The sequence below is a fragment of the Ranitomeya variabilis genome, chromosome 4 (genome assembly GCF_051348905.1).
Source record: "Ranitomeya variabilis isolate aRanVar5 chromosome 4, aRanVar5.hap1, whole genome shotgun sequence".
Classification (NCBI taxonomy): Eukaryota; Metazoa; Chordata; class Amphibia; order Anura; family Dendrobatidae; genus Ranitomeya; species Ranitomeya variabilis.
The window spans coordinates 586,800,920-586,826,081 of record NC_135235.1 but is presented as its reverse complement, the minus strand read 5'-3'; the positions used below and the strand labels follow the sequence as shown (position 1 = coordinate 586,826,081).

The 25,162-nt window shown below is 44.7% G+C and overlaps 1 protein-coding gene across 1 annotated transcript in view; it reads right to left on the bottom strand.

Annotated features, from left to right (window-relative positions):
* Positions 1–24,539, bottom strand: part of PMEPA1 (prostate transmembrane protein, androgen induced 1) — a 58,776-nt gene extending 34,237 nt beyond the window's left edge. The window contains exon 1 of the mRNA XM_077253122.1: positions 24,052–24,539. Within this exon, the coding sequence (XP_077109237.1) occupies positions 24,052–24,154 (103 nt within the window). The 5' untranslated portion in view covers positions 24,155–24,539. The remainder of the gene's footprint in view (positions 1–24,051) is intronic.
* Between the last annotated feature and the right edge of the window lie 623 nt (positions 24,540–25,162).

Sequence of the window (25,162 nt, the reverse complement as noted above, 5' to 3'; positions counted from 1 at the left end):
AGCGTCTGCCACGAGAAGGAGTTGCTATGTTGAGCGGGGCCCGACAGACAGCAGGGAAGCTTTTCAAAATCACTGACGCATTCCCAGAGAAGAACAACAAAATTCGGAGGTGGGTTGAGAGTGAGTGAAGCGGCTTCTGCGGGTTATTACACAGTCTCTGAGGCGGTGAGTAATAACACGGTTATTTTTAATACGTCTTCTTTTGTATCCAAGAACATTGGGTGGAATGCATTAAACGTCGCGGCCCAGATCCGCAGAATTGGGCAGCGTGCAATGAATATGTCCCCGGCGCGCGGACAAAAGCTTCGTTCAGTCTCCCAGATGGAAATGAACCCCTTTAATGAGACACAAGAACCATTATGTACAGATCTCATACACTCCCCGCAACACTGGGGACAAAAAAAAAATTCATAGAGTCTGCCAAAAAAAGAGAAATCAAAGGCCCACCACTCCTGCTGGAAGAACCAGGGAATGCAGCACTGAGATGGGGGCATACAGGGCTATGTGTAGTCCCAGCCAAACATTCTGTGGAGTCCAAAATGGCCAACAGCCCATGTCTGGGCCTCATACAAGTTCATGTGTATCCCTTTAAAAGGACACAAGAAGATTGGGTCTGTACCAATTCCCAAAAGTAATGGGCAATGGCACCCATATTTATTCTACCATTTCAGTAGCCAAATGCCATATTCCCAGGATTACCCCCAAAACAATTTTGGGTGTATCGTAATTACAGCCCCCTTTTGTGATCCTATTTAAGGGGAACCCATCATGTCGAAACTGGTATCTGATCTGTGTGTTATAGAACAGGAGGAGCTGATCAGCTTTATATATAGTTTTGTGGAAAAGTTTCATGAAACCTTTTATTTTATTCACTTAAAACAAATTCCTGGCGTTTGTATATATACGAGTCCAGTGGGCGGTCTTACTCATGAGTCCAGGGGGTGGTTCTATTAAGTGATTGCTTAGTCACTATTAGGACCAAACACTGGACTCCTATGCAAAAAAAAAACACACCAAGCAAATGCAAAGTTATTTGGATTCTTTTCCAACAAACTGATATTCAGCTCAGCTTTTTTATACCATTCTGTCTACAAATCCCTTAAAAGCAACCGTCTTTGCAAATTTAGACTACTGGCAAAAATTCGACATAAATCCTAAACTGTGGGATATTTTAGGCATTGCCCCCTCGTTCTGCTCCCAAATTAACATAGTAGCGACCATTTTATGGATATGCACCTTTCGGAGGACAGCCCCATTAAATATAGGGCTTATAGCTAAATCCCTATGGGTTAGTGGAGATGATGTAGAGGCTCCATGGACTTCCAATCTTAGTGAAGAGTCAGACGGCCGTGTAACTCGGATGGGGATGGCAACGCAATGCTGGTGGGCGTCTGTCCCAACTAGAGAATGAGGACTACATAGAAATACAGGCTGTCACGCTCGGGTCAGGGTAGCCGTCGGCTGTCTGACTGCACCTTTAGTGTGCCGATGAGGGCCTTAGCCCACAGACGTCTTCTAAGGCCGGGGTCACACTTGCAAGTGCAATGCGAGAAACTCACACGAGTCTCTTGCATCAATACCCGGTACTGGAACCAGAGTGTGCGGCTGCATGTATTTCTATGCAGCCGCATGCTCCGGTCCCGAGTGCCGGGTATTGATGCAAGAGACTCGTGCTAGTTTCTCGCATTGCACTCTCAAGTGTGACCCTGGCCTAATAAAGGGGTACAAGTCAAGACAATTTTGATGATGTTCTTCCTTAAGCTTAGTCAATTAAAGGAATTACCCATCTTTTCCATAAACGCAAAAACAATAATAAAAAAATACAATTTAATTTCTAATCAGCATACACTAAGGGAGACGTAATGGCGGCCATATTGTTTGCCAATTATCATCCAGCAAAGACGAGGAAAGCCTGAATAAAAATTTGTAAAAAGGACATTTGTATGTTCTGAGGTGTCTTTAAATTTAAGGACTGGGTTGGAGGAATACTATTTTAGTTAGCTGACAGGGTGGCAATTTCTAGGCCCAAAGCCTGAGCCAGAGTAGGATAACACCTGCAGTGTAACATGGAGGCCAGACATCAAAGACTCTGATCTATAAACCGTCTTATCTCCTCCTTCTAATCGTCTGGGACTGGTTCCTTGAAGCTCTTTGTAACGTCATGGACTTGGAAGAGATTAGACTACTGCTTCCTCCTGAGGAACAATTAAGACCTTGTAAAAACAAAACCGCAGGAGGAACTGGGCGCTGAAAGAAGACACCGTCCCATAAAAATACTGTACAGAAAAAAAAATAAACAGGCAGAGGAAACCCAAGAATTGGGGAGACAATTGGCCCGGCAAGAGCAGGCGTGTTGCAACAGGAACAAGGAGAAAATGTGATCCACCGCATGAAGAGACAGCAGGGAGGACACCGACTGGGTATACGGAAGACATGGCGAAAGCTCTCCTGCTTCTTTTCTATTCCCCAGCCCAAGTTCCTTCTATTGTGAATGTGTCAGTCTTCACTGCGGATCTGATATTCAATTCATGAAGTAGGCGGCTCAGGATGAACAGATCTACCAGTCTTGCTCAGACAGAAGTTTTGGAATGTAAAAAATGTGAGATTTTACAAAAATTGTATAGAAACGATGCTATCTACAGGGATATATAAAGTAGGGTCCTAGATTAAGCAGTGACACGGCAGATATCGGGAAGGATACAGAGTGATTGTAACCGTAGCACTAAAGGCTGCTCCAGCTGTATATGTACATAAAGCGATGGGGACGCCGCCCGCAGCAGGCAGCCGTATCCTACGCGTATTGCATGACACCAGATGAACGGTCGACTGTTCTCCAGAGTGACTGGAGATGACAATGTGAAAACTCTTCAAGATCTCATGATCTCCACGCTGCATGAGTCAGAAGTAAACAGGAAGGGGGTCATAACAAAAATCAGATATTTTAGAGGGATGACACTTCGCTGAATGATAATGAGCATCACCGAGTCCTAGAGGATCGTAACCAACACCTGGTGAGACAGCAACGACATAATGGGATGATTGCAATGTGGTGGGCTGTGAAAAATCAGAAAATGGAGGGCAACTCCTTAAAGGAGCATGCATTACCAGGTCAAAAGTGGACAAATTTTGCTTGTATTTTATTTTTGTTGTTATTACAGAGGATTACATTTTTTTCTTCTTAAAAATCCGCCGTACAGTTCCAGAGATATGGGGTCTTTTTAGCTTAGGCAAATTTTTGTGGTGTTTTTCAAGGGCGCGTGGCCAACAGGATTCTCTGGGGGCAAGTTTTAGGCTCTTCTGTATTATCCTGTGAGCAACGCCCCCTTGGAAAACACTGTTTAAAATCAGCGCAAAAAAAGGCCCACATCTCTGGAACCATAGGGTGGATTTTTGAACCTACTGAACCGCCGCACAACCAGCTCTGCCCTCTCCTAGTGTATCATCACCCATCCCCTGCAGATTGTGAGCCCTCGCGGGCAGGGTCCTCCCTCCTTATGTACCTGTGTGCCTTGTTTTTTGCTCATGTCTAATGTATTTGTCTATATTTGCCCCGTATTTCACATGTAAAGCGCCATGGAATAAATGGCGCTATAAAAATGAATAATAATAATAATAATAATAATAATTTTTAAGAAGAAAAAATTGGAACACACAGGGGAGCATTGGGGATAAAATTGGAAAAAAAATGAACTATTTTCATTTGGCCTGTCTCTAGCCATAAATATATAATGTTTTAACCTGGTTAAATGCCATTGTCCTCCTGAATTTGGAGGGTTTATTTCTAGTGATGAGCGAATATACTCGGTACTCGAGATTTCTCGAGCACGCTCGGGTGTCCTTTGAGTATTTGTAAGTACTCGGAGATTTAGTTTTTCTTGCCGCAGCTGAATAATTTACATCTGTTAGCCAGCATAAGTACATGTGGGGGCTGCCTGGTTGCTAGGGAATCCCCACATGTACTTATGCTGGCTAACAGATGTAAATCATTCAGCTGCGGCAAGAAAAACTAAATCTCCGAGTACGTACAAATACTCGGAGGACACCCGAGCGTGCTCGAGAAATCTCGAGAACCGAGTATATTCGCTCATCACTATTTATTTCCTTTCCTGTATATAAATCTAGCCTTGTCAGCAAGTAGGCATGGTCCAAACGCATCTATTGGAGTCTTGCAAGCCATGCCCACTTGGCTAAGATGACTAGATTTAAGTATAGGGGGCCATAACTCAGGAACGAAGAGGCGCAGAAACAAAAGAAGAATACTACTGGATTCAGGAGAACAGCGGCATTTACACCTGGCAAAAATGTATATTGTACTTATGGCAAGTGACAGGTCCTCTAATGGTGCACCCCCTTCTACAATGCATTAAATTGCTCTTCTTTAACAAGTGTAGATCCGATTCGGTAGCGGAACGAGGCACAATGCCCCTGACATAATTGTTTTAGTATTTGCCATAAACAACCATCCGCGAGTATCTTTTCTTAAACCTGTTGTGCCTTTCCTGTTATTCCTCTAGGAAATGGATGTACAATTTGCAAGAAGGGGGTTATTATTCTGCTGGACAATATGGTGTGCCCCCAGACAGTTTGGACATTGTCAGATTACATAAGGGCAAGTCCCAATTAAACCCCGTCGTCAACTTACCCATACAATTCCAGAAATAACAGAGTGCCGGTATACTGGATATAAGAAAAGACTCTCCAGAACTGTTAATGTCACACAGAAAACAAGTATTTACTAGAGCAGAATTGTCAGAAGAGCCCATTTAAGACCATTTTTGTGACTACTTTTGCAAGTAAATTGTGGCTCACGAAATGGGGGAGGCCATTTTAATGCCCATTATGAGCCCATTGTGTCCATATATGCCAACCTTAGGTCAAATTCTTATATCTGTAGCCCATTTTTTTTTCTTGGGATGGTCACAAAAGCCAATCGGACATGCCAGTAACTGATGGTAGACATTTGAGGACTGTTATGATTCGGACTCCTACCGCTGTAAAAACCGCCTCAAACAAACGCCCACAGCTGCCATCATTCTAATATGTAGGAACATTTTTGAGCCCAGCCATAGAGGTCGAATCCACAGAGCCGTCCTCATCAGACATGGAGGCCCTTCCAGACTGAAGGCCGGTGGTGGGGCCTGGGTGAGGCGAACAGAGGGTGGCAGAATTTTTGGCTCTTGACTCAGCTACAATTTAGGATTCTGGAGAGATGATGCGATAAACAGATGGCTCTGTGTTCCACTAAAATGTTCACGTATTTCAAAGCACTAGAATATTTTCCGAAGCGCAGACTGCAGAGGCCCGAAAAAAACAAAACAAATGGGAAATATGCAGAGGCTTTAACCCAGACACAGCCAAAAGGAAGTGAGAGAAATATATTTTAGATAGGAGGGGTGTGATATTTTTTTACCCCACTGGAAAAATTATGTAAGAGAGATCTCAAGACCTATAGGAGCCACCAGGAAACCAGAATCACCATAAGCCACAAATATCTGCCAAAAGTCTCCAAGACCCACTTGATCCCACTCTGAATGTCCTAACCATGATCACTTTTCCTAAAGCCCTGAATGACAAATCCACTCAGAGACTGGTATACACAATTGAAGGGTTTTTACTAGGATTATAGGATAAATGCCTTCACGTAAGTGGTGTCCATTGTAGATGTTTGTCCACATAATAATGGTGGGAAGTGATACTGAAAGTATGAAGACTAATATTCACACATATGGTGGGGAAAATAACATTGCAAAGTAATGTATGTCTGGGATTACATGAGGAGAAGGATTTGCACAAGCGACATCCACAGAAGATCCGTGGTTAGTTCCTCAAGATGTTTGGAACAACCTCCCTGCCGAGCTCCTTCCAAAACGGTGTGTAAGAATATCTAGAAGAACTGATGAAGGCAAAGGGCGGTCACACCAAAGACTGATGCGATTTAGTTCCCTCACTTTGCATTTTGTTAATTCATGAAAATAAACTATTATCACTTATATTTATCAAAGCATTTTTTCCACACCTGCCTAAAACGTAATGCCCAGACTGGCCACAGGTCTCTAGAAGCCTTTTCAAATGTAGGTATTTGAAGTATTCATGGAAAAATCCGTGGCTGTTATTACGCCAATATTTAGGCCTCATGTTTGCCACAGTCCCTGCGGTTCAGTGTCATGGGGCTGTAAACACTCAAAGTGCCGCCATATGGTACCACTGTATGATACCCCATTAATACACCATCCAACAGAAGATGCCCTGAACCTCCATATTGTGCAGACACATAAATCTCTATACAACGACACTCTACCATAGGGAATACAGGCATAAAACGAGTCTGTATGGGGGATCCCTCCCCCCCAATGTAAAAGAAAAAAGTACGGTAAAAGAATGGAAATTAAAAATTTAGATCTATTCTCCAGCAAAGCATCAAAAAAATATCTCTCCCCCAGACAATGCATGCATTGTGATATCCCGCTCCATAACTTCACATTCATTTTCATCACAAAAGGCAAAAATTTCTCTCTAGATCTTGTCGTCTGGCTGTGAACACATGCAGCTATCTGTCTGATGGGGGAGGGGACGTCTCCAAGATCATTCAAGGGCCTTTTACTATCGCATAAAACATCACATTATAAAGTTTCCATTCATTCTTCACTGTAAACACACAGCAAACAAATAAATCAGCCAAAATTTAGTACTTTTTTTCCTTTTTTTTTCTTGGCGTGTTGGCCTAAATATCATCCAAATCCCATCATGTAAGCAGGATGTCGGATTATAAGTGCATAGGAGGAAAGAAAAAAAAATTATATATAGTAATATATTTATATTTGTTTTTTTTAAACACATTTCTGCTGCAAAAACCTCACCAAAAATACAAAACCTTTACCAAAAAATAAAGGATGCACGTTTTACAGTGATTTATGTGCGAAACAGACAACAAAAACTACATTTGAACATACCTAGTTTTTTTAAAGAGGATTTTGAACCATATCTGATTCAAAATCCACATCAGAAACTGCTTCAAATACTCTTTGAAGCAGATCCACATCAAAGAGTATTTGAAGTAGATTTTGATGTGGATTTTGGAGCCGATTGACTTCAAAATCCACATTAAAAAAAACCCTCCAAAACTATAAACCTAGTCTTTTTTTCAAGCAGAAGATGCTTAGTTTCCTGAGATTTTTCACAATGATTTTCCCATGGTTTTTGGGACTTTTTTTATTTTTTATTTTCCAGGTTTATTTTTCACGCCAATGAATAATGAATAAACCTCTAGTGTTTAAGCAAAAGTGATGGCAAAACTCTCCAAAAAAACGTCTTGACTTCTTTTGAGCTTTCCCATAGAACAAGGCATCTTCCTCGCAGAAAATGCCTTAAGAATGGTCAGGCCACTTCTTTTTACAGCTTGGCATTTTTAGAAACCTACTGTAATTAAAAGCTTGAACATGTGAACAGTGAGTGATTTTTACACAGACTTGTACATGTTCATTCTTTACAGGGTTTTCTGGTGCTTTCCACAACGGAATCTGCCCGAAAAACATGTTGTGTGCACATAGCTTTGGAGTGTTTTATCCTTTATCAATTGATTCAGAAGTCAAATTTTGAGCATTTGTACATCTAACATCGCTTTAAACACTCTTTGAATCCTGTGAATAAAAAACAACAAAAGAAATATACCCCAAAACACAGCCCAAGGGGAGGAAAATCTTTAAAATTTGATCATAAGGATAGAAAAACATTGCTTCTTTCGTTAGAAAAATGAAGAGAAAAACAAAAAAGCACAATGCCTGTCCTGGGTTCATCTCCATTGAAGTGAATTAGCTACAATACCACATGCAACCTGTGAGCAGGTGTGGCGCTGTTCAAAAAAAAGAAGCCGTATTTTTCTCAATCTTATCGTGGACCCAAGTCTCAGTGGGTCTTGGCCGCAGAGATGTCCGTCCGTCCTGGGCACATTGCAGTGAATCACTCCCGGCTTATATGACTGGTTTGGAATTACAGTAAGATGTGCGCGGCTGGTGGAGACACCGATAAATGAATCATGCTTTCCGCAAGAATAAACCTTTGGGCTTTTACAGACATCAATTAGGGGCGAAGCTAAAGGAACAAAGAGCGCCAGACGTGTTTGTACAAAGTCATGTAAAAGTGGATTCATTGGGATGCAAAATTAATACGACCGCTACAATATCCAGTATTCCATCCTGTCCGAGGCTCATAATCTTTCAACTCCTTACAATTTGCTCTAAAAAAAAATCATCATCTGACAGTCGCTATGTGCATTTATATCAAAACTGGATGACAACCATAGGCTTTGAGAGAGTGGTCCAGGATTAGGGAAGGAGCTGCAATTCCACACACAACCTGTGGACAGGTGTGGCACTGTTTTTGTATGAAAGGAGTCGTGTGTTTCCAAATCCAAGGAAAACTCCTATAAATGGTTTCTAGAAAGTATAGAAGCCATCAGACAACTTCTTGATCACTGGGGGTCACACTGCTGGGAAACCCATTGATACGAAGAATAAGGCTCTGAAGAGCTTCATCTGAATGGAGCAGAGGTCGAGCATAGACACCTTGGGCCCACATATTCTCTACTGCAGGAGTGAGTATTGTGGTTGTGGTCACTCAAGGCCAAAAAGTTCCCTGCCCATTAGGCTGGCTTCAAACATCCAAGTTTCATGGTCCATGCAGGGCTGTGGAGTCGGTAAGCCAAACCTCTGACTCCGAAATTTCCATGACACTGACTCCGACTCCACCAAAATGGGTTCTGACTCAGACTCCACAGCCCTGGGTCCATGGCCGAGTTTCGGTTAAGGGAACCCGCGGCTAGTCTGGTCCACTACTTGAGGAATTGTTAGGGAGAAGTAACCTAACTACTCACATCCAAGCGCTCTTATGTAAAAGGAAGTCGGGAAAGAAAGCTGTGGGCCAAACCATAGGTCGTACATCCGACAGCTATCTATTGTTTACGGGGCAAGCAAGTAAAGCCCTCCATACATGATAGATAGCTGAGGGACGATGGTACGGTTTGCTGGCAGCTACATCTCAGGGCTGTCCCACACGTCCAGATAATTCCGGTACCGGAAAAAATCGGTACCGGAGTTATCCGTGTCCGTGTGCCCGTGAGCTCACGTAGGCCATACGTGCGGCACACGTGTGCCGCCCGTGTGCCGAGTGGGTACCACACGGAGCATGTGGTACCCACGCGTGTGGTACACTGCATGGTGCTGAAGCCGCGATTCATATCTTCTGTGCAGCAGCGTTTGCTGCATAGAAGATATGAATAATAGTGTTTAAAAGAAAGATCTATGTGTCCGCCGCCCCTCCACCCCCTGTGCGCCCCCCCTGCTGATCTGAAAATACTCACCCGCTTCCCTCGTTGGCTGTCGATGCTTCCTGGTCTGACCGCGCCTTCTACTGTATGCGGTCACGTGGGGCCGCTCATTTACAGTCATGAATAGGCGGCTCCACCCCTATGGGAGGTGGAGCCACCTATTCATGACTCTAATCGGCGGCCCCACGTGACCGCATACAGTAGAAGGGGCGGCCAGCACAGAACACTGCGAGGGAGGCGGGTGAGTATTTTCAGAACAGCGGGGGGGCGCACAGGGGGTGGGAGGGCGGCGGACAGATAGATCTTTCTTTTAAACACTATTATTCCTATCTTCTATGCAGCAAACGCCGGTTTCACACGTCAGTGGCTCCGGTACGTGAGGTGACAGTTTCCTCATGTACCGGAGACACTGACACACGTAGACCCATTAAAATCAATGCATCTGTGCAGATGTCATTAATTTTTTGCGGACCGTGTCTCCGTGTGCCAAACACGGAGACATGTCAGTGTTCGTGGGAGCGCACGTATTACACGGACCCATTAAAGTCAATGGGTCCGTGTAAAACACGGACCACACACGGACCTTCTCCGTGTGCAGTCCGTGTGGCGTGCAGGAGACAGCGCTACAGTAAGCGCTGTCCCCCCCACATGGTGCTGAAGCCGCCATTCATATCTTCTCTGCAGCAGCGTTTGCTGCATAGAAGATATGAATAATAATATGCTTCCCTCACGTGACGTAACCGCTGTGCTCTGCTTTCACTTTACGGCCGGCAGTCAGTCAGTGCGGGAAGCAGACGGCAAGGGACCTGACGGACACCGGAATGTGAGTATGTACTGTTTGTTTTTTTTTACATTTACGATGGTAACCAGGGTAAACATCGGGTTACTAAGCGCGGCCCTGAGCTTAGTAACCCGATGTTTACCCTGGTTACCCGGGGACCTCGGCATCGTTGGTCGCTGGAGAGCTGTCTGTGTGACAGCTCTCCAGCGACCACACAACGACTTACCAACGATCACGGCCAGGTCGTATCGCTGGTCGTGATCGTTGGTAAATCGTTTTGTGTAACGGTACCCTTAGGAGCACTTGCTTACTAGAACGATGGTTTTGCTGGCAGCTATATCTTAGGAGCACTTGCTCTTTCAAGTGCTCCCGGGTTCTCTGTGACAGTCCTTGTCAGACCCCTCTTGCGACAGCTTATGACAAAAACATCCTTATCTCCCCAGATATCATCAAAAGTTTGGAGGTGAGTGAAAATTGGGAAGCCCCCCACATACAGATTATTATTAGATTATGTATATGGGGGGGGGGGTCCTTTATCCTCAGATTCTAGCTTCCATTGGCAGAGTCTCAAAATGAATGATAACAGAAGTGATGGTGCTAGAACTTACACCATTATTTTGTACAGAATGGGGGCAATTATTCTTGGATGACGGAAAGGACTGATGGAAGTTTACAGAATAGATAGTTTTGTAGGAAAACATTAGATATGGAAATCGTTATTGAGACAAGACAAGGATGACAAGTTGATCAAGCGAGGTCAAAGAATGGGGCCATGAAGATCTTTTGTAGTACTGTGTGACTGGAAGGTCATCTTCATAATCTTTTAAAAAATTGTCCTAAAAACCAAACTACATCAAATGTGTCCAATTGTGTTAGGGTTGAGAAAGTCTTTGGTTTATGGTAGTGTGTAAAACGGGAACGCAATAGGATAGTAAGCCCAACTTACAAGAACAATCATGAACTCCTGACCCTGATGCCCAAGAAGCCACCATACTACAGGGGCATCCAAAACAATCCAACAGACCACAAAAGAAAAAAAAAAAAAGGGAGGGTCAAACGGCTTTTGAAGACTCCCAGCAATTATACTAGGAGGCCAAGAATCGGCCCCTCAGTGCCTTTGTGATGTTTATAAGACAATTGACCTTTAAACTTCACTAATAACCTTCACAAAGACCTTTCCCACCGATCTGATCCTTGTCCTTAAAGACGAGGCATGTGGAGGTGACACAGACGTTAACAGCTGGGGCTTTTACTAGTTTGGCAGGAGACATCATAAAAGACCAGATACAAAAAAAATTCCTTATAAAACAAGACATGGGTTTGACCTCAGATTATTTTTATGGGAGGACTTTGTAAGAAGGAGAAGAACTCTAAGGTGTCCACTAGCTATGTTCCCGGAAATTAGAATAATTTTTATTAATTTTAGCCAATCCTTTTTTTATGAATCCAGAAATGATCCCGGACAAGACACCACATACCTTATAGCAGTGGAAATAAATATTGGAATCCTTTAGTGTCGAATGCCAGATACAGCTCCCAAGGGAAGTGCTATCTAGTCCCTCAAAGGGTCATGCCAAGTTTAAGAAGACCCTATGCCCTAGTCAGCATTGACAGGGGCAACCTCCTCCACGACACATTCTATTGAGCCAGAGAATGGGGAAATTGAGATACCGTACTTTGTTTGGGTTGATTTGGACGATTTGCTATATAAATGGCTGCACATCGGACCTGACCTTCACGAGTGACCGGACTTCTACACTTTGATCACTTAGATTGTGTCTTTTTTTTATTTTTTGGGGGAAGATATTGAGCTCAATTATACACAAGTCCATCTGGCACTGCAGGGGGAAATGTTATTTGGAAAAATACAACTGGACTACATCCCACATAAAATATTATAATTGGGGCACAGTTGTCCCTTGATATACAAAGAACAAGGGAGTTTCCGACAGTGAGACCCCAAACAATCACCAAATCTTGCCCACCCTGAAAAGAGAAGTTGTGTGTTCTACACCTTTTAGATCACTTTTCCAAATGGAATGATAAATCTCCTTTTCATGGTTCATCTCACAAGCGAGAAGCGATTATTTACATCGTTTTTCCGTTAATGATAAGACTTAAGTTTGTTCTTCCAAAACGAGTCAGTCCTCTACCAAGTTAGAAAACCCATTATTACATTTATTAATTGAGATAAAACCCACAAAATTAAATCAGTGATGAGTCTACCTTTTTTTTTTTTTGTACTGCATCTTCAACAATAAGATGAAAAATACAACACTAATTGTCTGGCAGACCGCGGCAAATTCCAGCTAATTCTGCTACTCCTGTGAACCTTCCAAGCATTTGTGTGTTTATCTATCCCTGAGACACCAGAGGTTAAATAACTAATCACAGAGAAAGTAATCAATGGGAAAAGCTATACAGAGGAGGAGAAGGGGCGCCTGGCAACGCTGCTCAGGGTATTCATAAAGAAAAGGTGCCAGAAGAATATAGAATAAGGCAGAAAGCTTACATATACAGTGCTAGTACTTAGGGGGCAGTATTTTACTAGTTATATTCCTGTACATAGGGGCAGTATTATAGTAGTTATATTCTTGTACATAGGAGCAGTATTATAGTAGTTATATTCTTGTACATAGAGGGCAGTATTATAGTAGCTATATTCTTGTACATAGAGGGCAGTATTACAGTAGTTATATTCTTGTAAAAAGAGGGCAGTAGTATAGTAGTTATATTCTTGTACAAAGAGGTCAGTATTATAGTAGTTATATTCTTGTACATAGGAGGCAGTATTATAGTAGTTATATTCTTGTACATAGGAGGCAGTATTGTATATAGGGGCAGTATTATAGTAGTTATATTCTTATACAAAGGGGGCAGTATTGTATATAGGAGGCAGTATTATAGTAGTTATATTCTTATACATAGGGGGCAGTATTATAGCAGTTATATTCTTATACATAGGGCGCAGTATTATAGTAGTTATATTCTTATACATACGGGGAAGTATTATAACAGTTATATTCTTGTATATAGGGGCAGTATTATAGTAGTTATATTCTTGTATATAGGGGCAGTATTATAGTAGTTATATTCTTATACATAGGGGGCAATATTGTATACTAGACTGTGGCCCTATTCTAATGCATCGGGTATTCTAGAATATGCATCCCCGTAGTATATAGACAATGATGATTCCAGAATTCGAGGCAGACTGTGCCCGTCGCTGATTGGTCGAGGCAACCTTTATGACATCATCGTCGCCATGCTGTGCCCGTCGCTGATTGGTCGAGGCTCAGGCTGCCTCGACCAATCAGAGACACGGGATTTCCAGGACAGACAGACAGAAAAACCCTTAGACAATTATATATATAGATAGGAGGCAGTATTATAGTAGTTATAGTCTTATACATAGGGGGCAGTATTATAACAGTTATATTCTTGTATATAGGGGCAGTATTATAGTAGTTACATTCTTGTACATAGGAGCAACATTATAGTAGTTATATTCTTGTACATAGTGACAGTATTATAGTAGTTATATTCTTGTATATAGGGGCAGTATTATATTAGTTATATTCTTATACATAGGGGGCAGTATTGTATATAGGAGGCAGTATTATAGCAGTTATATTCTTATACATAGGGGGCAGTATTATAAGTTATATTCTTGTATATAGGGGCAGTATTATAGTAGCTTTATTCTTATACATAGAGTGCAGTATTACAGTAGTTACCGTATATTCTTGTACATAGGGGCAGTATTACAGTAGTTATATTCTTGTACATAGTGGCAGTATTATAGTAGTTATATTCTTGTACATAGGAGGCAGTATTTTATGCAATGTAATATATAGTAATATTAACCAGAAAAGTGACTGGAATCATCCTTCTATATTTACAGACGATTACAGCATAATAACTATATTGCAGGACTATCGTACTCGGTTGTAAAGCGTAGATCTATTATACCTAGCTCTTAGCCCAAGAAAGGCATCTATTGGAAGATGAATATATGGCGGATTGAGCCCCATAAGTGGAAACCAAGTGTTTAAAGGAAAACCTCGCAGACACATTTCTGACCATAACTGGAGCGCTGATCTATAGCATTTTAAATACAGTCAATAAACCACAGCAGGATATGAGGTGACCACACAGATACCATCATGTACAAGGCACAAGACAATTGATTTAAAGGGCCAGTGGCTTGTGCTTGAGTGAGGAGCAGCTGATGTCAGTCACATGTGGAGTAGATGTCTGGGGGAAGGGTGTCTCAGGTCTTGGGATTTGTGACACAAAGTAGTGATAATTGGGGGAGGGGCTTGATATTTCTTGTTATTATCACTTTTATAAAATATTGCAGTGATAACAAAATGACTGATAACAGGGGACAATAGAGACTCCTACTCGGTAATTAAGTCATGGATATGTGATGCCAAAATGTTAGTTTGGCTCCCCCCCTTACAATGGACATTATTTTATTATAGGGGTGGGGGGACAAATGCAGCCCCTGCCTAAGGGAGTCAGTTTGGCAAATCCTTATCCGTCATGCAAAATGGAAATTAGCAATAAAAGGATTTGTGGATGATGAAGAAACCCAAAACTACTCATCCTGAGCTTCCAGGTGCACAAACAACCATTGAAGCATTCACTTAAACTGAAGTATTTTCTTTTTCAATTTAGCAGGCAAGGTTTTGGAAAATGGAATGGCGGTATTATTTTTGCATCCTGTGTCCCTTTAAACCTGGCTGGTAGCGCAGTCTGAGCGGGGTCATGGAAGGTGAGTGTTCGTGGCACGTCTGCTTCCTCCCAGGCAGAGTCCAGCGCACGGCGAGGAGCGGTTTAGCAGGATACGGTAACTACAGGTGACATAACACCACAAGCTGCCGTGGGTTGGGGAACATATGTGCAGATCTCGGCTTCACAAAGATTTGTATTATTTTCTCTGCTGTTCCAAATTCTGTTCTTTCCCTGATAAAATTAGATTTGCAGAACAGATAACAGATCTCAGCATCCAAGAGGACGCAACGATGAGAGTTTCTGAGGCTTGCCAGGACATGAAATCCGCAGCAAATACTGCAGGCTGAGCAGGTAATACCGCCATATAGTGAATTTAAAAGGGAACTAATCCTGTATCTTTTAATGGTACGGGATCCTTATATCAACAGTGGCCGATATCAACATATACAGTGAAATGTCTCTGGAGTTTCTCAGCGCTGGGGATTTGGGATATAAATTAGGGATCTTGGTGGTAGGGAGTTTCTTAGACATTAGGTCAGTTATCCTATGGATAAAACTGCAATCAGACTCACTGCAGCCTGAAAACACTGATAGCAGGGGAGCAAAAGCGTGCAGGATAAATGAGTACAGTCAGCCTTGTCTGGCTGATAACAGGGAACAATAGAGTACAGGATAAATGAGTACAGTCAGCCTTGTCTGGCTGATAACAGGGAGCAATAGAGTATAGAATAAATGAGTACAGTCTGGCTGATAACAGGAAACACCATATTATCAGAGAGGTGAACAGGCAGGATCTCTGTAGTCGGACATGTATTCACCTGTCTTGCAGTCAATTTTTGCAGGCTAGAAATGGCTGATAACGGGGAACAATAGATTACACGGCACAGGAAATTTTAGGATATATCCAGTTTAGCTACAATGGCCAGAAATGTCGGTTTTGGCGCCATCAAAGCCGCCATTATCTATAGTTCACAGTCGGATCAGCTGAATTAATACATCTATGGCCAGGTATCTATAGAAAGGCTGGCACAGTGGGTAAATGCCCAATTCTGAGCTGAATAAGAAATATTAGCAATGACATTCGCTTGGCAATAAGACATCTTTTGATTATCCAAGATGTTCTGCAGCAGTTCTCAGTGACAGCGCTACCCAGCAGGTTCTGCAGACTGTTTATAAGCGCACTCACAGTGTCTGATTATTTACCCCCAGACAGGAGAGGAAAAAAAATCCCAGACAGACGTCTGCAAGATGCTGCTGTCCTGGAAGATAGAGACGGAGGAATCAAAAGCGATGAGTCAACGGCGTAACCTGTGGGGGAAGCGCGTCTGTGCCATAGACGGCCATCACACTATACCATACCTTAGTACTTTTATGTATATAAATTAAAGGAATACATTAAGAAAATTCTTACAGAACTTATTTACATAACATTAAAACCACGGACACTGGATTTGAAGAACATGATTATCTGGTGACAATGGCACCTGTCGGGGGTGGGATACGTGCGGCAGCAAGTTTTTAGACAGTTCTTGATATCGATGCAATGATATTAGAAAAAAAAAAAAGCCAAACGTATCAGACAAGAACCAAATGGCGATGTCTAGACGACTAGGTCAGAGCATCTCCAAAATGGCTGGTCTTGTGAACCAATGCCAGGGTCATGGATGCCCAAGGCTCATTTGTGGAGAAGTTACTGCCGGCTCTGACAGAAACGTGTCAAAACGCGCAGAGCATCGCAACCCGCCGTCTGAGGCGGTGTAGTCGCTGACTGGCGCACATCACTTTGGAGCCTGACGCAGATTGCCCACCCTAAAGGGTCACACCTTTTATCTTTTGCTTCATTCACACAGTACCTGATGGGGTTAACTATCGGACCCGGGTACAAATCGTTAAGACTATGACCCCCATCCCCAGTACTGCAGTTTTTTTTTTATTCCTATGCACATTTTTATTAAATGTCCGTGAAATAAATTCACCGCAAACCGCAATTTCACGCTTGTTCCCGAGAGCAGCGACTAAAAGCAAGGAGAAGTCTGTCTTTGGAAAGACTCAGGACTCAATTCTATAATCGCTCGGGGGTCGGTGCCAATGAATGTAACCTCACAGGATGCGCGCCCCATGACTTTAGGACACGGTGCGGATGTCTCTGGCGCAGGTATCAGACTGACAGGAGGCTGATTACACCGGCACGGCTGCGCTATGATCGCCTACGCCAGAGCCACTTCTCTCAACGCAATGGCAGAGTTGATGATTTTTGACAATTTTCTCCTCCTAATGACCTTGACGGGGATGAAGGGAGGGGTGGAAGACTTATGCAACGCCCTATAAGACATCATGGGTGACAAATTTAATGAGACTGAATGCATAAAGAATCATCGGAGACCATTTTTAACCTGTTACTGCACAGCTGAGGCATCCCAGCCAGACATAGATGTAGCAGGGTTGAATTTGTCGTTATTTCAGTCTCCGGGCATTAGATAGTCTCTTCGAGGACACATAACGCAGCAGAGTTAGTGACGGAGTTATGGAACATTGCAGGTACCACAGTACCATTAGACTGGTGACAAACTCGGCACTGCTGCGTCACTATGGCAGATTCTTACAATGACAGCAAGAAAATTTGGGATCCTTGTCTGGGGTGAACCAGCATATTATAGGATATAAACTACGGTTGTTATGACGACGTATTACATAGGTGCTCCCTATCTCAGGCTGAACTGATAAGTGCGGTACAGCAGTCATTACACATAATGTCCAGATGTAGCAGAGCTGGATTTGTCACTGACCCAGCTTGGGTTTGTCTGCAGTCCTACGTAAGAGCCCCAAACAAAGCAGAGTGACCAGTACCAAGAGACAAACAGTTCTGCTACGTCCTCACAGACGATGTGATACAGACGAGACCCTCACACATCAGGTGACAGAATCACCAAGGATGAAGCACAGCACAACTCAGCCTGCGATGGCGACATTCATATAAAAAAGCCAAAAAGAAACAGTCCAAACAAAAAAATCCGTCCAAACAAAAAAATCCGTCCCCACAAGACGGCAGAAAGCAGGAAACGCAGACTCTCCTGGATCTGACACTTCACCTGGGGGAAACTGATGGCATCTTCTGCTTACAGAGCGTCTGCCGCAAGTAATTACCCTCTGTATACTGACTCATATTCCCGGGCTCTGTCCTACAGTCATCACTGAGTCAACGGACATCAGACCATAGACAGACCGTGACAGGGACGGCGCTCTAGCCTCCACCAATGAGGAATCCAACTGGAATGTTATATACACACACACACAGAAGCATCCACCTCCATATACACATCTATCCACACCTGTGTACAGAGACAGAGACACGAACACCTCCATATACACAGATATGACACACACCTGTGTACAGAGACAGAGACACGACCATCTCCATATACACAGATATACACACACCTGTGTACAGAGACAGGGACACGACCATCTCCATATACACAGATATACACACACCTGTGTACAGAGACAGGGACACAACCATCTCCATATACACATCTATCCACACCTGTGTACAGAGACAGAGACACGAACACCTCCATATACACAGATATGACACACACCTGTGTACAGAGACAGGGACACGACCACATCCATACACACAGATATACACACACCTGTGTACAGAGACAGGGACACAACCATCTCCATATACACATCCATCCACACCTGTGTACAGAGACACGACCACCTCCATATACATATCTATCCACACCTGTGTACAGAGACAGAGACAGGACCATCTCCATATACATTTACCCCTGTATACAGAGACAGGGACACAACCAACTCCATATACATATCCAGCCACACCTGTGTACAGAGACAAGGATACAACCATCTCCATATACACATCCATCCACACCTGTGTACAGAGACAGGGCCACGATCATTTCCATATCCATCCACACCTGTGTACAGAGACAGGGACACGATCATCTCCATATACACATCCATCCACACCTGTGTACAGAGACAGGGACACGACCATCTACATATCCATCCACACCTGTGTACAGAGACAGGGACAAGATCATCTCCATCCACACCTGTGTACAGAGAGAGGGACACGACCATCTCCATATACACATCCATCCACACCTGTGTACAGAGACAGGGCCACGATCATTTCCATATCCATCCACACCTGTGTACAGAGACAGGGACACGATCATCTCCATATACACATCCATCCACACCTGTGTACAGAGACAGGGACACGACCATCTACATATCCATCCACACCTGTGTACAGAGACAGGGACAAGATCATCTCCATCCACACCTGTGTACAGAGAGAGGGACACGACCATCTCCATATACACATCCATCCACACCTGTGTACAGAGACAGGGACACGACCATCTACATATCCATCCACACCTGTGTACAGAGACAGGGACAAGATCATCTCCATCCACACCTGTGTACAGAGACAGGGACACAACCATCTCCATATACACACCTGTATACAGAGATAGGGACACAGCTATCTACATATACACACCTGTATACAGAGACACAACCATTTCCATATACACACACCTGTATACAGAGATAGGGACACAACCATCTCCATATACACACACCTGTATACAGAGACACAACCATCTCCATACACACACCTGTATACAGAGACAGGGACACAGCATCTCCATATACACTGTATACAGAGACACAACCATTTCCATATACACACACACCTGTATACAGAGACACAACCATCTCCATATACACACCTGTATACAGAGACACAACCATCTCCATATACACACACCTGTATACAGAGACACAACTATCTCCATACACACACCTGTATACAGATACACGACCATCTCCATACACACACCTGTATACAGAGACAGGGACACAGCATCTCCATATACACACCTGTATACAGAGATAGGGACACACCATCTCCATATACACAACTGTATACAGAGAGACAACCATCTCCATATACACACACCTGTATAGAGACAGGGATACGACCATCGCCATATACACCCACACCTGTATGCAGAGACACAACCATCTCCATACACACACCTGTATACAGAGACAGGGACACAGCATCTCCATATACACACCTGTATACAGAGATAGGGACACACCATCTCCATATACACAACTGTATACAGAGAGACAACCATCTCCATATACACACCTGTATAGAGACAGGGATACGACCATCGCCATATACACCCACACCTGTATGCAGAGATAGGGACCCAGCCATATACACAGATATTCATAACTGTATACAGAGACAGGGATACAACCATCTCTATAAACACACACACCTGTATACAGGGACACAACCATCTATTTACACATCCATCCACACCTGTATGCAGAAAACAATCCGTCTCCATATACACACCTGCATAAAGAGACAGGGACACAATCTCTGTATACTGGTGTGAATATCTGTGTATATAGAGACAGCGAGACGACCACCTCCATATACACACCTGTATGTCGATAGGGACACAACCATCTCTTTATACACATACTTGTATACAGAGACATTTAGATATACACCTGTATACATCTCCATGTATACAATCATTTCCATATACACAGATTTACACAGCTGTATACAGAGACAGGGACACATCGATCTCCACATCACAGATATACAGGCAGCGATACCTACATCTCCATACACACACAGATATACACACACACAGATATACACAATCCAGTATACACACAGGGATACAACCATCTCCATATACAAATAGATATACACACACACACTTGTATGCAGACAGGGATACGACCGTATACACAGATATATAGTCAGGCACATTTCCGCACAACCATCTACCCATCACAGACAGCGACAAAATTCAATGACACATATACACACACCTATATACAGAGGTATACACATCCACCTACGTACATGTATTCACACACACACAAATACATCCATGCACATCATACAGTAAATACATATCTACATATACAGCGAGGACACACACACACACACACACACATACACACACACATATATAGGATTTATGTGAATGAAACACACCGGTAAAGATGATGGACTTGCATTAACCCATTAATTCTTAAAGCAGCAGATTTTATACCATCTACGGCTGCGATCTTTAGGACTACTACATCTATGAAGAAAACAACCCCCATCATCCACTACGCTGTGGACCAATGTACCTATATACAGATACATTTATTTTTCTATTGTAGCGATCAGTAATCACCATATATCAGGCTGACGCACCTGTAAAGTAATACAACACCCCAAATGACCCCATAATGCTACAACAAACTTACACAATTCCATGACTCCGGCAATACACGTAGTAATCTAGAACTCTTAGAATAAAATACTTTCAGCCTGAACTCTGATAACAATTCGTGATTTTCGCACAAATCAAACACAATCGCCTAATGGGATTCTACAATGTCTCCTTAAATACACTGTGCTGCGGCCAAGGGCAGAGCATGGACGGTTGTAGATGCCGCCGGCTGCTCGCCTCCTCGGCTGCCCCCTTTTTTCCTCCCATCTCCCAAATGTTTTGGTGCAGTCACCATAATCCCTTTTAAACTCCAGTGCAGGGACATTAAATCCCGGCTGCGGCGATAGGAAACGTCTCGTCTCACGCTATTAAAACTTACGCAGTAAATTCCCAGCTTCCTGGGAGAACTCATAAAAACATTCAGTGAGTTCACATTTTATTTGAAGTTCTCCTATGTAACATGGGCTTGTGTGGCGCAGTCACCCCTCGGGTGCAGAATCCCTCTACTGCATTCCACGCGCTATGGAAAAGGTGATTAATCCCGCTGTATGAAAGAGTTTCTGCGCAAAAAAAAAAAAAATTCTGGAGACGCCGTCTCAGTGCCGCAGACTTCGGTGGCTGAGGTCATGAATACTGGGGTGGAAAAAATGGGGGTCAGCACAACAATATGGACAGGAAGGGCTGGGGAGGGAGAGAAAGTTTTAAAGTTTATAGAAAAGGTCTGGGGCTGCTAAGGGGGTCTGGTTTGAAGGGCTGTGGTGGGGGGTCTACAAGGCTGTATGATAGGGGTGCTATAGGATTGTACATGGGGTCTGCAAAGCTGCGGGATGAAAATTTGGTCTACAGAGACGTTGAGAGGATACAGAAAGCAGCAAGACTCTGGAGCAGATCTAAAGGGCTTTAAATGAGTGGGGGGGGGAGAGTGGGGGGTCTACAAAAAATGTAGAGCTGCAGAAGGAGTCTGAAGGACTGTGAATGTGGTTCACAAGGCTATGGTGGGCTCTACATGGGAGGTGAGACGATCTATAGGGCTGTGGAAGGGGTCCCAGAGGCTGTCGGGCTTCGAATGGGGGTCTGAATGAGAGCTCATGAGTGAGTCTACGGGTTTGGGGTTCTGAGTGGATCTAAAGAGTAGTTGAGAGGGGGCTGAGTGGATCTAAAGAGTAGCTGAGAGTTGAAGGGTCTTCTAAATACAAACAAAAAAACAAAAACAAAACAATCCCTCTAAGACTGAAAATCAAAAAGGGACATTAAACCTCCATAAAAAGCAGTTTAATGACTTTGCAAACCCCGGCCAAGTAAGGGTTACTACAACCCCTCCCCCACCCCCCCCCAAAAAAGGGTCAACACAACAATAATGACACTGACAGGCCTGGTCTACGAAATGGTTAAACAGGGGGATATTCAAGGAACAGGCATCAAACCACATAAAAAAGGAAAAACAAACGAATAAGGAAACAATGAGAAAACAAAGGCAACAATGTATAAAGAAAAAGTAGCAAGAATAAGGAGCCAGGGACAGAGGAGCTGAGCCTGCAGAGAGAGGACAGAGGAGCTGAGCCCGCAGGGAGGACAGAGGAGCTGAGCTCGCAGGAAGGACAGAGGAGCTGAGCCCGCAGAGAGGACAGAGGAGCTGAGCCCGCAGAGAGGACAGAGGAGCTGAGCCCGCAGAGAGAGGACAGAGGAGCTGAGCCCGCAGAGAGAGGACAGAGGAGCTGAGCCCGCAGAGCGGACAGAGGAGCTGAGCCCGCAGAGAGAGGACAGAGGAGCTGAGCCCGCAGAGAGAGGACAGAGGAGCTGAGCCCGCAGAGAGAGGACAGAGGAGCTGAGCCCGCAGAGAGAGGACAGAGGAGCTGAGCCCGCAGAGAGAGGACAGAGGAGCTGAGCCCGCAGAGAGAGGACAGAGGAGCTGAGCCCGCAGAGAGGGGACAGAGGAGCTGAGCCCGCAGAGAGGGGACAGAGGAGCTGAGCCCGCAGAGAGGACAGAGGAGCTGAGCCCGCAGAGAGAGGACAGAGGAGCTGAGCCTGCAGGGAGGACAGAGGAGCTGAGCCTGCAGGGAGGACAGAGGAGTTGAGCCTGCAGAGAGGATAGAGGAGCTGAGCCCTCAGATAGGACAGAGGAGCTGAGCCCGCAGAGAGAGGACAGAGGAGCTGAGCCCGCAGAGAAAGGACAGAGGAGCTGAGCCCGCAGAGAGGACAGAGGAGCTGAGCCCGCAGAGAGGGGACAGAGGAGCTGAGCCCGCAGAGAGGACAGAGGAGCTGAGCCCTCAGAGAGAGGACAGAGGAGCTGAGCCCACAGAGAGAGGACAGAGGAGCTGAGCCCGCAGGGAGGACAGAGGAGCTGAGCCCGCAGAGAGGACAGAGGAGCTGAGCCCGCAGAGAGGACAGAGGAGCTGAGCCCGCAGAGAGAGGACAGAGGAGCTGAGCCCGCAGAGAGAGGACAGAGGAGCTGAGCCCGCAGAGAGAGGACAGAGGAGCTGAGCCCGCAGAGAGAGGACAGAGGAGCTGAGCCCGCAGAGAAGACAGAGGAGCTGAGCCCGCAGAGAGACGACAGAGGAGCTGAGCCTGCAGGGAGGACAGAGGAGCTGAGCCTGCAGAGAGGACAGAGGAGCTGAGCCCTCAGATAGGACAGAGGAGCTGAGCCCGCAGAGAGGACAGAGGAGCCGAGCCCGCAGAGAGGACAGAGGAGCTGAGCCCTCAGATAGGACAGAGGAGCTGAGCCCGCAGAGAGGACAGAGGAGCTGAGCCCGCAGAGAGGACAGAGGAGCTGACTCCCCCGCCTGCCTCCTATACTACATAATGTGTACAGCCAACTCCAGGAAAAGTTTGTGTAGAGGCAGCACAAGTGCCAAGAAGCTGCCAGCACACTCCCCCACACCCAGACAGCACAGGGTACTCACTGATCTCCATGCTTTGGAACAAGGACCTCTTGCAGTTGCAGGAGCAGGAGACATTGGACTGGATGGCAGAGCTGGTGCTGTTCAAACCCATCAAGTCATACATTAAAGAAGAGGAAACTCCTGGAGGAAGAGGCACAGAGTCACTGGGGGCCACAGGGCTCGGGGTCTGGCTTCTGCTGGAACATTGCAGACAGGGCTGTGGTGGAGGGGGCTGCTGCCGCTGCTTCTCCTGGATGGAGGGGGGCTGCAGAGTTACTTTGTGGCAATCCCAGCTTCTGTCATCTACACTGGGACTGGAGGAGAGGGTCAGCTCCAGCCTTAGAGGACAAGTCCACAGCTCCACTCCCAGGCTGGGTTTGTGTAAGGAGCACTCAAGTCCCAGTCCTTCCTTCCTTCCCCCTCCTCAAGTCCAAGGAGATTGCCTTGCAGCCGGATCCAACCCCAGGCAGCCAGACGGGCCGTGACGTCAGCGCCAGACTGGGACTGCCCTTCCACTGCTAGAGGGGGGAGGGAGGGGGGAAGCTAGCGTGACTGACAGCAGCAGGAGCCAATCCGGAGCAGCAGGAGGGAGGGTGCACTTCTTAAAGGCGAAGCTTCCTGTTAAAACCTCCACTGCCCAATAGAGGGAGGATTAGGAAACTTGTAGACTATTAAAAGTGATTTACTAGTGCAGAATGTATTTTAGTTCCAAGTATCATGCACAGGTGGAGTTATCTTTTCCTTCTTATAATTTGGGGTTGCAAGAGTTATTCTATAGATTGCAGGAATTTTAAGCCATAACTTTAACTTTTGATTTTGCAAGAATTTTAAATAACTTTCAAATATAATTTTTCATTTTTTTTTCTGCCATTAAACAATGAAAAGATTGGAAATGATGCTTGAAAGTGCCTGGCAAAAGATGGGCAGATGCCAGCGCTCATTGGGGGCTTGGAGAGGGACTAGCACAGTGCCATGGTGACCCCATTGTGTACCCGGATGTCCTAGCTGGCATAGGCATCATCAGATAATGTAGGGATTGGCAGTATGGGGACTCATAAGGGGCACTGTGTATTGTATTGGGCACTGCAGTGGGGACTGTAAGGGGGCAGTGATAAGGTAAGGGGGCAGTGAA